At 45.4% G+C, this 15,143-nt stretch overlaps 1 protein-coding gene across 1 annotated transcript in view; it reads left to right on the plus strand.

The window, feature by feature from the left end:
- samd4a (sterile alpha motif domain containing 4A) overlaps nucleotides 1–13,563 on the plus strand; it is a 42,685-nt gene extending 29,122 nt beyond the window's left edge. Inside the window, 9 exon segments of the mRNA XM_076078596.1 lie at nucleotides 855–958; nucleotides 1,631–1,717; nucleotides 2,592–2,838; nucleotides 2,932–3,017; nucleotides 3,443–3,561; nucleotides 3,900–4,098; nucleotides 5,643–5,769; nucleotides 9,902–9,985; nucleotides 12,442–13,563. Coding sequence (XP_075934711.1) covers nucleotides 855–958; nucleotides 1,631–1,717; nucleotides 2,592–2,838; nucleotides 2,932–3,017; nucleotides 3,443–3,561; nucleotides 3,900–4,098; nucleotides 5,643–5,769; nucleotides 9,902–9,985; nucleotides 12,442–12,470 — 1,082 coding nt within the window. The 3' untranslated portion in view covers nucleotides 12,471–13,563.
- The last annotated feature ends 1,580 nt before the right edge of the window (nucleotides 13,564–15,143 follow it).

Below are 15,143 nucleotides of genomic sequence, written 5' to 3' on the forward strand. Positions count from 1 at the left end.
GTTTGCATTCATCACAGACTTGGTTTTAAACTCTGATCACGATATCTGTTATTCGGCTAAATCTTAATCAAGCTGTCTAATTGTGATCGAACAGTCAGCTGAAGTCTGTATTAATTTACTAGAAGGTGGATGTCTTCTCTCAATGACGCTCCACATCGTATGCGATGGGAAGACCAGAGTCCGTATAGTTCCTGTTTGTCATAAAAGTCTGCAAGTGAGTCAAAGTGAGTCCTCGGGTGAATATAGAGCAGGAAACAAACCGTAAACACAGCAAACAGAGCAGAAACACACATCCACAGTGTTCATGGGCTGCACAAAAAGGGACTATTTGTTTGTTCTGCAGTTATAAACTTAGTAGATCAACAAAGAACTGAACGAAGATGTCTCAACACTCTGCAGTAGGAGCGCAACATGATCCATGCAGCATGTGGAGCGCATGTCTAACTATAATATATAATCATTTCTAAATGCTTAAATCTCACATCATATAACAAACATACCTATGTGCTTTATACACAGTATATTTCTATAATACATTTGTTAAAGAAATGGATGTACAGAATATATTTATTTTAGTTCTTGAGTTAAATTAATGTACTACCAGTTTGTCAAAAGTATGTTTTATGTACTTTCAAAATGTTAGCTAACTAGCCAACCACTGAATGAGTACAATGTAACAACTTAATGCTTCATCCACACATCGATCAATAATATAGTAATACAAATGTGTTGTTATTTGCATTCTTTTTTCTGATTGGCAACAAAGACAAACACTGCAGGTTGTGTGAAACTGTCATAATTCAAGCAGCTCATTTAAATAGTGATGTAATCATTGGTTTGTCTTTCCCTCCCAGATGTTCCTGCCTGGCTGAAGAGTCTCCGTCTCCATAAGTACGCCGCTCTCTTCTCCACGATGACCTACGATGAGATGATGTCGCTGACTGAAGAACAGCTAGAGGCACAGCTTTTATTATACATACACACACACACACACACAGACAGTTTCAATTTAATCTGTAGAGAAAATAAGATATTGGAGGTTCTTACAGTGATTGTCTCGCCAGCTTTGTCCAGGTGAAGCTGATAATGTTGGACTAAATGTTGGAGGACTTGCGTAGAGATCGCTGTGCTTCTACTTAAAGACGTTTGAGGAGTTTATTCTGAAACGGAGGATGCAGCTGAAATTAACACGAGCTCACCGGGAAGCTGTGTACATCCTCCAGATGCTGCTCACTCTTTCTGTATCCGACCCTCAAATACTGCACAGCTGCACGGAGACGTGCTGAGCTTCACTGAGGTGTGATAACTGATTCCTATCGGAGTGATCTAGATTATCAGCTACAGTTCTTCATGGGACGTGTAAGAAGTTGTAATAGCTAGATTGTTTTTGTGTATTTGAAGCCTTATTTATATATTCTCAACAGCTTTGTATATTAAAGCTGCTCACAACTCCTCAAACCATTTTAGTGGACGCACAGAAATCGTCTCCTCTCGTTGCATCATCATAATCGGCTCTTCTGATTGGCCTTGAGACCTCTGATCAAACTATTTATAACGAATGTGGAACGCCTTTAGTGCTTTTTGACAATGAGCAAATCGGTGTTTGACACAAAACTCTTTGTTCCAACAGAAGGTCACGAAAGGAGCACGGCACAAGATTGTTATCAGCATTCTGAAGCTCAAAGAGAGGCAGAACCTACTTCGCAGCTTGGAAAAGGTCATTGACGGATTACCACGTCCTCTTCTCCTCTTCATCTACATACACCAAACAGAAACGGCTTCTAGTCCTGCCTGGACTTATTTGGAAGTCTTATTTTGAGTTATTATGGTGATTGTAACCTCTGAGCACACCACAGGACTCTTTTCCTGCATGTTAGTGAGAAGGGTGGCCATTCTCACTCGGTGTTATGTGTCTGATACGGCAGCTAAGGGAACACCTAATCCAGGAAGGAGAGTTCTGGGCTCCGAATTTAAACCCATCTGCCCCCCCCCCCCCCCACGCCTCAACCCTCCAGTCAGCCTTCAAAACAAGACAATGGCGCTCAAGGGCACACCACAGGAGGGACTTCTTGGGCCAGCTAAATTCAGGCATAACCTTTTCACCAGCGCTTCATTTAAAAATGTGTTCCCGCTGCATCGGAAGGGTCGGGGGAAACAAGACACCCGTTGCTTGGTATTTTGGGTTAACACAGACTCGTGAAGGGTGGGAGGGAGGATTGATATGATGCACGCGGACACAATTAGTGAAGGAAGACCGCATGTATTACTTTATACTCTGCTCTGTCACATGGGAGTGTGGTCAGGGAAATGGATAATGTGCTCGCTCACCGTAGCCTACATTAAACCATAACAACATGAATTCCCTCTCACTACACTCCGTAGCTCGCTCACAGCTAACTAGCTAGCTAGCCCCACCACAGCTACCGGCGTCAAGACAGGGAGTCGGTGGTAAAGTAGTAAAGATTTGAATGGCTGCATGACGTATACGAGCGGTGCGACTCCACGCTTAAAAGTTGAGAATATTTCAACTTTATTCTGCTCGGCTCCTCCCTTACACCCTCCTCTCCCCTCCCCTCATTACCCACCACCAGGATGTGTTGGAGGGCAGTAATCTGCGCGCCCCGCTGCAGGAGCTCCACCAGATGATCATGACGCCCATCAAGGCTTTCATCGGCGGAGAGGAGGCCTCCCTGCAGCGCCACCTGCTGGGCCCCGAGGGCAAGAGCGCAGCGCCCGGCGCCCACCTGTCCGGGGTCGGCGGAGGGGAGGCGGAGTCGGGCGCGAGCGTCATCGCCGAGGGGGATCTACCCGGCCAGTTCACTCGTGTCATGGGCAAAGGTGAGCCGCGCGGACCAGCACGCTCGCTTGAGATAGTTTTCATGAACTGAGAGAGGTTCTTTGTTTTAATGTCTTTACTTCCGTCCTCGTCAGTTTGTACCCAGCTACTGGTGTCGAGGTCAGACGAGGACAACATCAGCTCCTACCTACAACTCATCGACAAGTGCCTTATCCATGAGGTACCCCCTCCCTCCCTCTGGAACACGCTGCTGGATTCTACACACATGTCAAAATGAGGAATCACCACATAAACATACAGCACATAGATGTACTCGGAACCGACAACACTCGTATCAGTCATTGGGAATTTAAAGTTTAAACTAAACTAAGCTCTGTAATGGTTTGTTGTTACCTACAATCGTCTTATTACGCCGTCATATTTCAGCCCTCAGCAAAAATGATAATTTACTAAATTAAAATGTTGACAGATATCAAGTTTAAAGAGAGATGCTGTCATCCAGACTTCTCTCTCTGAAGCGCTTGAGTTTCATCATCTTTATAGTATAAATGCATCATATTCAGACATCTTTCAGATCTGTCGGTCAGTTGTTGTACTTGAAATTCGTACTCCCTGTTCGTCCCCCCCTCCCCCCCTCCCCGTCAGTCTTTCACCGAGACGCAGAAGAAGAGGCTGTTGTCATGGAAACAACAGGTCCAGAGGCTGTTCCGGTCCTTTCCAAGGAAAACCCTCCTCGACATAGCAGGGTACCGGTCGCAGAGGAGGTGAACACACAGTAGTTTTCATTGTCTATGATGAAGACGCTTTCAATCAGAGTCACTTTAACTTTAATAATGTAAGAAAAGAGCACAGATGTGTTTACATGATGAGATGAGTGGTACATGTTAGAAACAGTCAGCAACGCTTTCCGTTAAGTTCATTTTTTCCTTTGTTGACATGTCTGCAATCGCATAAATGTGGACATAAGTGAGTGAGAGAATGATTTATCTATCACAGCGAGAGCAAAGATAAACTTCTAAATACTTAATCTGAATGGAATCTAATACTAAAACATGTTTTTCCTTTTCTTTTATGTTTCTGTGATTCCCGTTTCGTTCTGCAGCCGTTTCGGTCAGTCCAACTCTCTCCCCACCGCTGGCTGTGTCGGAGGCAGCGTGTCGGCCCGGAGGAGCCTTCGACAGTTCCAGATGCCCTCCAGGAGTCTGCCCGGAGCCCGGCCCCTGCTGGGCAGCGGGGGGCTGCTGGGACCCACACCTCGAAGCTCCAGCAGCACACCCACCGGACTCAAGCAGGGGAGACAGGTGAGAGAGGCCAGCAGGATAGGGGAGACAGGTGAGAGAGACCAGCAGGATAGGGGGAGACAGGTGAGAGAGACCAGCAGGATAGGGGAGACGGGTGAGAGAGACCAGTAGGATAGGGGAGACGGGTGAGAGAGACCAGCAGGATAGGGGGAGACAGGTGTGAGAGACCAGCAGGATAGGGGGAGACAGGTGTGAGAGACCAGCAGGATAGGGGAGACAGGGGAGAGAGACCAGCAGGATAGGGGGAGACAGGTGAGAGAGACCAGCAGGACATTTAAAGGCTGTCTGGTACCATTTACCCAGAACTCCTGGGTAAGATTGTCTCTCTTTCTCATGTCTCGCTGCCTCTCTTTCTCATGTCTCTGTCTCTCTCTCTCATATATCCCTTACAATGGGAGGAAATACCTCAGTTCCTCCTCCTGACGCTGGACCTTCTTGTGTGGGACTGCTGTAGAGAGAGAGAGAGAGAGAGATATGTGAGTCATAGTTTGGGAGAGGTAGCTGTGGTGTAGGAGGAGGGGCAATGAGCAAGTGAGCGAGTTTATATGTGATGTGTAGGAGAGAGAGAGAGAGGCAGTGAGAACAGTTCACAGGCATTTCCTGTTTTTCCTCTGGCCCGTGGCACTGCAGGGGGGGGGGGGGGGGGGGGGGGTTACACAAGGAAAGAGGCATGAGGTAGTGGTGTTGGGGGTGTAATGGGCAGGTTACAGTGAGGAATCCATGTGGTGAGTGTTTGAGACTGTCATTAGATGTGGGCCAGACAGGAACGAGCACTGGGGGGGGGGGTGAAAACAATGTGTGAAAACGTGAAGAGGAGCTTCTCTGAGCTTGACATGTGTGCATCACATGATGATATTTAGCTCTATAAACCCTTTAAATGTGAGTGTTTAAGTAGCCAGGTTAACCACAGGTCATTTCACATGACTGCTGGTTGTTGTCATCAGCTAAATGTGTTGTTTCATCCAAATATAAACAACTGTGTAGCAATAGATCAAGTCTAAATGCAGCATTGATCACAACCGGGGGTGAATTCATAACTAGAGACGTGTTGTTACATTCTCATACCTCGTCATAATCAAAATGGCAACAAGCTCTTTCCCAAGATGCACTGTTTTGACTTCTACATAACAACAGAGAGCGCTCTCATTGTAGCGTAGAGCCTCACGAACACACCGTATATATTGTTCTTGACTTTTATAACATACTACATGAACCCCAGGAAATGATCACACCTCATGGAGCTTGATGTGCTAAACATTTATAGAAAGTTTCTATTTTCCGATACCAAATTGGTCTTCGATTCAGACAAAAGTTAGGGAAGTTCAAAAGAATTTGGTGACACCTTTGGATTAAACATGATAATGTGATTTCTGTATTACAGTAAGTTTAATTACTGCATTCTGAGTCTCTAAAACAAGACGGCTGAAGGACACATTCCAGTCGCTGCCGTTAGCCGATGAGTGTCTCGTGAACTCGTCTCACTAGTCCTGCAGAGAGTCTTTGAAGAAGTTGATCTAACGCTGCGGTTCACGTCTTCTCTTCAGGGCCTTTGGTTCGCTAACCCCGGAGGAAGCAACAGCATGCCCAGCCGGACCCACAGCTCGGTGCAGAGGACCCGCTCCCTGCCGGTCCACACCACGCCACAGACCATGGTCATGTTCCAGCAAGCCGGTGAGAAACGCAGGGAAACGTGTGTGTGTGTGTGTGTGTGTGTGTGTGTGTGTGTGTGTGTGTGTGTGTGTGTGTGTGTGTGTGTGTGTGTGTGTGTGTGTGTGTGTGTGTGTGTGTGTGTGTGTGTGTGTGTGTGTGTGTGTGTGTGTGTGTGTGTGTGTGTGTGTGTGTGTGTGTGTGAGAGTGATCAGCAAGTTTGTCTTGCTGTATTTGCATAAATTCTATTTTAGCTTTAAACGGCCAATAGATGACTTCGCTGACATCAAGTTCTCTTCTTTTTAGAGTTCAGACCTCAGCGTTCGGTCTCTTTCAAGTTTATAATTAAATATTCTGAAAGTCCTAATCCTAAAAATGGACCTTCATCGTGGACTAACTAACCACTCTGCAGCCGATGTCTTTTATTTTGACATGAAGTTCTATGAAGCTCAGAACACTTTAGACCAGGGGTCACTAATAGGCGGGCCGCGGTCCAGACGCTGTCCTATCCGGACCCGGACGTATAACTGATGGATAATTGAGAATTATACATTTTGGCGGAGCGCTTCTATTTTAACCTGCGCAGCTTTTCTAGCCTTTACGGCTCTCGGTCAGCAGTCCAGGAAACGCACCGACCAATTAGGCTACACGAGTTGTAAATCATCTCACGTGATGCTACTCAGCCAATCGAATATGTGTATTCCACAATGCATCGTGAGTCGAGAGACGGGGAGAGAGAGAGCAGTGGGAGAAGCAGTTTCACACGGCGAGTGGACCTCGGAAACAGAGCTTTTAACAAAGAATGGACGGACTCTTATTTGTTCATTCTTCCTGCTGCCGCTACTAAACCACTCTGCCTCATGTGGCTGATATTAAACGCACCGATGTGTAACGCCACCACAAGACCAAACATAACTCTTCTGAGCAAACACTCCAGTCTGAACTGAGGGCAAGATGTTGAGATGTGTAGAGATAGTTTATTATAAAGTTGACTGAGACCGTTATGATGTGAAATGGATTCAACGAAACAGAAGAAATAAGTTAACTCCAGCCAAAATTTCCTTTTTCATTTTCATTCATTTTTCTAAAATCAAGCACTTTCTTTTAAGATGCAAGTTTTTCAAAAGTTCTGTTTTGTGTATTTTATTTTTAGATGGAGCCCTTATTTTACTTGAAATGAGAGAACATTTATTTATGTATTTCTATGTATCATTTATAATCCATCCAGTTAAATGTGAAAACTGAGGATAATAATTGTTAGAATATAAGTGATGTGTACTTTCTTTATTTGATTTGACAGTTGTTGACTACACACATACGTTGTTACTATATATATGGCACTAAATAGCGCAAATTAGATATTATTGTAACGATCCGGACCTTTGCACGAGGAGATTTTCTCAATCTGGACCTTTTGGAGTTTTAATTGAATACTCCTGTGATAGACCTTCACGTCAACAGAAGCTCACATCCCAGCATAACTAAGATGGGTTGGGAGCCCCCCAGGAAGCCTGACCACAGTCGATTGAAATAAAATGAAATATCTTTATAAGAAATTAGCGCCATGCTACGTCGTCAGGGTGAAATCTGACGCTCTGCCTCAGAGCTGTCCAGGTGTCTTCTGTGGAGTTGTTGAAAACAGTAGGGACAGGTTTAATTCAATTCAATTTATTTTTGTATAGCCCAAAATCACGAATCACAAATTTGCCTCAGAGGGCTTTACAATCTGTACACATCCTCTGTCCCAGGACCCTCACATCGGAACAGGAACAACTCCCCCAAAAAACCCTTTAACGGGAAGAAAAGAGGGAGAGACCTTAGGGAGAGCAACATAGGAGGGACCCCTCTCCCAGGATGGACAGAAGTGCAACAGATGTCATGTGTACAGAATGAACAACATTTACAGAGTTACAACACATTCAATGCACATGACAGAACCACGGCAGGAGGCAAGACCAGGGTCCAGGTATCACCAGGATCCACGGAAACCTGTGAGGAGAGAAAGCACAGAGAGTGAGTGAATGAAAACACCGTCCTAATGTAGGAAGTCAGAGTAAATCCCAACATTTTACATAGTTAATTATTTTACAACTATCATTATAAATACTATATTTCAAAACATCACTAAATAACAGTAAAGAATATTAAATAAGTAACAAACGGACTTTATTTCAGGCATCTAAGAAAAACAAATGAGTTCTGACTCACTCCTGGGTTTAAGGACTCTAGAGGGGGCAGATTTAAAATGTCCCGGGCCTTTTTATAATCGTGACCGATCGTTTCTGATTTGAGCCTCAGCCCGGTCTGGTCCACTCGGTGTCCACACAGACTCGGGTCATGGTAACCATCGGCGCCAGGCGGAGTGACCTGTAGTAGCCTCTGCTGACTGGACTTAGTCCCACAGGAACAACGGACAGTAATAGGACAAGCTGGGACTTCCTCCACTCGTCACACACACACAGACACACACACACACCAGAAATGTCCTCAAAACATACTTTTGGAGGTAGAGTGGAGACTGTACGTGAGAGAGGAAGAGATGGAGGGAGGACGGAGTCTCACAATGAGGCTCTTTGTGCAGCGAGGACACGGCCCACTCCTTCCCTTCCCTCTCTCTCCCTGACTCACTCTCTCTCTTTACCTCCCCCCTCCCTTTCTCTCCCACATCTCTGCAGAGTCATGCAGTCATAGCAGGGTGGCTGTAGCTGGGTCACCCTCCTCTGACTCTGTGCACATATGTGAGATCTGTCTTCTCTCTGCCAACAGACGGATAAAGAGACTTATTAAGTGAGACGCAGCGCAGAAAATGAGGAGATGAAGGAACAAGTGTGTGTGTGTGTGTGTGTGTGTGTGTGTGTGTGTGTGTGTGTGTGTGTGTGTGTGTGTGTGTGTGTGTGTGTGTGTGTGTGTGTGTGTGTGTGTGTGTGTGTGTGTGTGTGTGTGTGTGTGTGTGTGTGTGTGTGTAGGGGGGGTGGAGGGATTTGGAGCCTATAAATAGGCTACTGGGCCTAACTCAGCTTTTCTCTCCGGCCACGAGGGATTTTCACGGCTCGGGCCACGTTGAAGACTCCGCTAAGAGCTAAATGTCTGAAAGGGGTAGCTAGGCTCTGCTGAGACCCCCCAAACTCCACCCCCCCCACCCCCCCCTACAAAGCAGTTGAGGCCACGGAAGCCAGCAGCAGCCGGTGGGGGCTTTAAAGGGACAGTTCACCTGCAGTTCTGTTCATCGGGCTCGGTTGTTTCGGTGTGAGGCTGCAGACTGTTGCAGATCAGGAATGTGGGGATTAACCAAGTTTTTGCCATAAACACAAATACATGAAGTCATGGTTTCATAACCGTGTGAGGCAAGCTTCTCCTAAACATGATTCCCATTGTGAGCTCTTCGTATTTGTGCTCGATTGTTCTAGACTTGTTCAGTCTGCGCTCGTCACTGTCACGTTTCACCCAGCCGTCCAATCACTTCAACTGAAAATGGGTCCAACCCTTTAAACATGTTTCCTAAACCTTCACCCTTAAACCAAGTCTTCACCCTCAAACGTAATGATTCACGCTGTGAGGACTCGTTCTCACAATGTGACTGTGTAATGAGATCTACGTCCCCATAAGACCGGTAAAACACCTGCAGGCATTGATTTGATGTGCTGGAGTGATTGGTGAGGTGTAATCTGATTATGGAGGACGTTTGTCCCTGTGGACGGATCTGAACTCACTCCTGTTGTTCTTTGCCAACTCGTCTGGTGAAGACGCTCCGATCACAGAGTCTATTTGAGGCCTTTATACATCGTGTGTGTGTGTGTGTGTGTGTGTGTGTGTGTGTGTGTGTGTGTGTGTGTGTGTGTGTGTGTGTGTGTGTGTGTGTGTGTGTGTGTGTGTGTGTGTGTGTGTGTGTGTGTGTGTGTGTGTGTGTGTGTGTGTGTGTGTGTGAGATCATTAAACACACGTTTTTCAACTCATGAGGACATACTGCACTCTGCTGCTGCAGAGAGGATCAACTGTAGAACTTAAATGATTTGTTATTAAATTAAAATGTCCTTAACTCGCTGAACCTGTTGTGAACATCATCATCATCACCGGGACGTTTTGTTCTCATCCTCTTGTTTAATATGAATATCATTTAATCGCTGACGCTTCAAGTTGTTCTTTTGTTCCCGTGCAGATCTTCAGCTCCCGGTGACGGAGCCAGACATCAACAATCGCCTTGAGTCTCTGTGTCTGAGTATGACGGAGCACGCCTTGGGAGGTAACGCACCACTTTAATGGATGCTAATCAATATACGAGTCTAAAACACAGACTACATTTTTGCCGTCTTGCCATCTTGGTTTTTTTGCAACCAGTCAACAGGAAGTGACCATATTTAGACTGAGGAGGAGTGACGTAGAGACGCCGTATACGTCTCTGGTAGAGACCTGTCAATCACCGTGTAGCCCCGCCCTAAAGCATCCCCTGCTTTATGGTCTGTTTGACTCTAAATGGACCATAATGTACTAAATGAACATCATGCTGTATTGAAGAAGACTTGAAACTAGAGATTGAGACCATAAACTCATGTTTACAATGTTTACTGAGGTAATAAACCAAGAGAGAAGTAGAGTCATTTTCTCATAGACTTCTATACAACCAGAGGAGTCGCCCCCTGGTGGACAGTAGAGAGAATGCAGGTTTAAGACTTGTTGCCACTTTGTTTTTTCGATAACGAGCTCAATTTTTTGCTATTATTCTGGAGCAGTAGTCTTACGTTTATCTTTTGGGAAATGATGCGCTCTTGTTAATCTCAGACATCTGATTGTTTTAATATCTGATAATAAGACAGAATAACCTACTAGATGAGGTAAAAACCTGATGGGAAGAAAAGACATGAAACACATAAAAAGCACTTTAAAATCTTTTTTTCTGATATATCTGTAGTGGACATGTAGTCGAGTGAGTCAGTGGAGGACTTGGCTTGTGTACAATATTCTCATGTACAGTGGATCTCAGTCCGGGTTAAAGACTGAACCCCCCCACCCTCTCAAAACTGGACTGAGATGAAGACAGTAGGCCTCAGTGCTCCACGCCGACCTGTGGACAAGTGCTGCTTTGTGTGTGTGTGTGTGTGTGTGTGTGTGTGTGTGTGTGTGTGTGTGTGTGTGTGTGTGTGTGTGTGTGTGTGTGTGTGTGTGTGTGTGTGTGTGTGTGTGTGTGTGTGTGTGTGTGTGTGTGTGTGTGTGTGTGTGTGTGTGTGTGTGTGTGTGTGTGTGTGTGGAGCAGAACGAAGGACTGCATTTAACTGAAGAAACTTTCCGTCTCTAACCAGAGTTTCTCCGTCTCGTCTCAGGACTCAAACATCCTATCGTAGATCTGCAGAAACAAAACTCTGTAACAGAATCCAAACCAGCAACAGGACACGACCCAAAACGCCACGTTTCATGGGTTTTAAAGTAAAAAAAGACCCCTTCAGTACCACGGTGGAATGAAATCATCCCCCTTTGCGTAGCTCCATAACATGTTTCCTCTCCAGCCTCACCAGAGGCAGCAGCTGTCAGACCGTTGTTTTCCTCCGGAGCTCCATCAGTGTTGTTACAGATGTGTTGTCCTCTCACCATGACAGTGTGGGGCTTCGGCCCCTCGCTGCTCACCTTCGTCAGAACACACGCCTCAGGCCTTCAATCACAGTTTATCTTCTCTCTTCATAGTTTATAGTCATGACTCAGAAAGTAGAGTCATAAAGAAAGTAGAACTCTTAGAGATCCACGCTCACGATACTAATTACGATCATTGATGATCCATATTAACAGATCCAGATCCTTTGTTGATTGATTATAGCAGCTGATCTTCACCCTCTGAAGTCTGGGTAACTTCTAAGTGTTATCCTGTTACTTCATAAAAACACAAAATTTATATTTTCTTTTATTGATTAAAACAAATCTCTTCATTATTATGTTTAATGATGTATAATAATGTTCTTAGAGCTCGTGTTAGGAAGTTAAACAGCTCATAATTCATCTCTAATGTCTATCAAACTTCTTTTTATTTAGGGTCACGTGAAAGCTGGAGAATGTCCCAGAATGCACTGGTGAAGGACAAGGGATTAGTGTTAGGAGAAGGGATTCATCAATAGGACTTTTTCAGTCCAGATACCGACCCGGTACCCGTGTTTAATCAACACGCTGATTGCCTCACTGTGTGAAAACGACTGGGATCATTTGTCCACCAGGGGGCGACTCCTCTGGTTGTATAGAAGTCTATGAGAAAATGACTCTACTTCTCTCTTGATTTATTACCTCAGTAAACATTGTAAACATGAGTTTATGGTCTCAATCTCTAGTTTCAAGTCTTCTTCAATACAGCATGATGTTCATTTAGTACATTATGGTCCGTTTAGAGTCAAACAGACCATAAAGCAGGGGATGCTTTAGGGGCGGGGCTACACAGTGATTGACAGGTCTCTACCACGGCGTTGTCCGGTCTGGGGGTCGTCTGTGTTTTCAGCCTACGACTTTATCACCCTAAAAACGTCTTCTTCAGTGTTTAGTTGCACTTAGCTCCACCTTCTCGTGTCACTCATGGTTCTAAAAAAACAAACCAAGATGGCGACGGACAAAATGTCAAACTCAAGGCTTCAAAACGTAACTGGTGACGCCACGACGTCCATCATTCTCTGGTTTTGAGCCTCCTCACAAACACTAACCTTTCTCTCCTCTGCTGCTCCTCTCCAGACGGTGCCGACCGCACATCCACCATATGAACCGAGGACCTGAGTGAGAGCGGTCGGACGGCGCTGGTTCACGAGACTCTCTCTCCATGAGTCACCTGGAAGTCCCCCCCCCCCCCCCCACCCCCACCCCGAGAAACACGAGAGAGAGAGAGACGACCGTCAAACGGCCAACGCAGGAGATCCCATCGGCACCGTCCACCCGGGTAAAAAGAACACACTTCCTGCTCCGCCAGCATTGAACCGTGTGTGAACGGGTCCAGCAGAAGGGAGGCGCCGGCCTGTGGATCAGGGCCCTCTGGTCCCCCCCACCCCCACCCCCCGCACATGGACCACAGCTTTGTGGAGTCCTTCAGACCCATAACAGTACCTCAGACCCCAAAACAAGACGAGCGGAGCCAGGAGGATGTTTTCACAGAGGACTGAGCGCCCGGCGAGGATCCTCGTACAGCTCAGAAAGGCCTCTTGCCAAGCAAAAAAAAAAAGTCATGTATTTGTATTGTATGTATTTATTGTTTACATAATGATGCTACTTTCAAAAGGGTACAGAAACATGTTTGAATTTCGGGTATGAGTCGTGTTATATTCTGTAAAGTGTTGGCCGCCCACCAGCTTTACATCCCACGAGTAGCCAGTTTACAACCAACGTGCTAATACTTTATTTTAGCAGCCAGCAGCAAAAGACGTGCTGGCCTGGAGAGAGGAAGAGGAGGAGGAAGAGGAAGAGGAAGAAGAGGAGGAGGAGGAGGAGGAAGAGGCGGTAGAGCAGATGTGTGAGGAGGGGCTGAGGAGGAAGAGGTTGAGAAAGACACAGGAAGTAGCAGAAGAAAGAATCAAGCTGAGGTGACGCTGGAAAAGGAAGCGGATGTTTTAAACGGAGAAAGACATCAGAGGCGGGACCTTTGATTGGACATAGATGACTGAGGATGATGATGATGTCATGTGGGCGAGTGTAGGAGGACGTGAGTTTGGCTCCGGTCAGTTCCATATTGTTCATCCGCAGCATGTACTGTATGAACTCTTTGAATTCAGAGCCCTTTGTAGGCACCATACGTTGAAAATGTAGGTTTCTTGGTTGTTGTTTTTTTACACACGTAAATGGGAGATTAATATCTGCACGTTCAGACGCTGGGTTCATGTTTCTTCTTCTTCTTCTGAAGCTGGGTGATGTTTCACAGCTGCATGTTACTACTAAACGTCTTCCTCGGAGGACGGGAAGATTGTGAAATGTTGGGAAGAAGATGGCAGAAAAAAAAAAGCAAACGCACGTTTGGTTTCCACTCGACCGCGTCACAAACGCATGTCAGTCCATGAAGGGAAGTCTCTCCCAGAGACTGTCTCGTTGGTGCTCATCGCCACCTGCTGGTGGGACCCGGTCACGACGGGCAGAACGCTGGAACATCAGTGATGAGCGTTCGTGTAACACGAGGAAGTTATTCTTTCTTTTTTTTATTCTGAATCTCATGGTTATTGTGTCTTAATATTTATCCTCAGTTTATTGTGTCTGGACTACAGACTTTATAAAGATATTTGGTTTTATATGAAATAAGCTGGTTAGGAAACTCCCCTCTGCCGCTTTCAACTGAGCATGTGCGCCGATAGTGCTGACCTCTGATTGATCATTATTATTGTTGTTATTGTTTAGTTTCTGTCATTAGTCTGTTGCAATTCTCTAGTAAACTTCCTTTGTATCCTGCACTTGATGTAACAATGTGATACACTAAAACCCCAACTGTTCAAGGCTGAAGAAACGGTTTAAAGCAAAGGTTCAAATCTCTCCTGGTGTCACAAGAAGGACCTCTCCAGAGTTGGTGCAGGTTCTAGCCCGTTCACCACAGTTTAAACACACATTACATCACCATCTACTCGTTATCTTTTTATCTTTTTACAACCTTTCAGGTTCTTTATCAGAATGAACTGGTATAGTTGCGACGCTTCATGAGAGAGTTCATTCATCACAATGAGTGCAGGTTTCTTTTGTTGTTTTGTTAAAGGTCTGCACCTACAAATGAATGTGCCGCATGATGTTTGTTGCGATGGTTCACCTTCTCAAAGCAAACTTCAGGTTTCAAATCATAATGGAAACTACTGGCTACCTACAGGTTTGAATATAGGAATCCAAAACACTACAATACATCTTAGATAGTAAGACATTCAGTGTGTGACCTGTGTTAAAGGAGCCGTGTGGAGGAGTTAGAGGCAGCGAATGGTAGAAATGTAACATGATATTCATCATTTTTATTGGTGTAAAAACACCCAAAACTTAAGAAAGAGACCTTCTTATCTACACAGGGAGGCGGAGTCCGCCATGCTTCTACGGAAGCCGGAACGGACAAACCAAACACCGGCTCCAGAGAGAGACTTTGATGTTTTTAGGTTACCTAAAGGCCACCTAGAGAAGGAGTAAGCGAGGAATGTTCACTTGGTTGCATTCTGAAACTTGACCACTAGATGTCACTAGATCCTCCACAACGGCTCCTTTAGAGGGACTAAGACATGCAGACGTTCTGTGGAGTTGCCTTTATAGAGATGGAGCTGGTTAAGCCCCGCCCACACAGCTGATCAATCCGTACTTAAAGTAGATCCAATTATTTATTCTGTTTTTGTCTTTCATTGCAGAGGTGATACTTTTACTCATTTTAGGTGTTTTCTTATTTAAAGTACCATATGTATTAACATGTTATGGCTGGTGACCATACGTACATC

This window comes from Anarhichas minor, unplaced genomic scaffold (genome assembly GCF_050575085.1).
Source record: "Anarhichas minor isolate MPS153535 unplaced genomic scaffold, ASM5057508v1 ptg000067l, whole genome shotgun sequence".
NCBI lineage: Eukaryota > Metazoa > Chordata > Actinopteri > Perciformes > Anarhichadidae > Anarhichas > Anarhichas minor.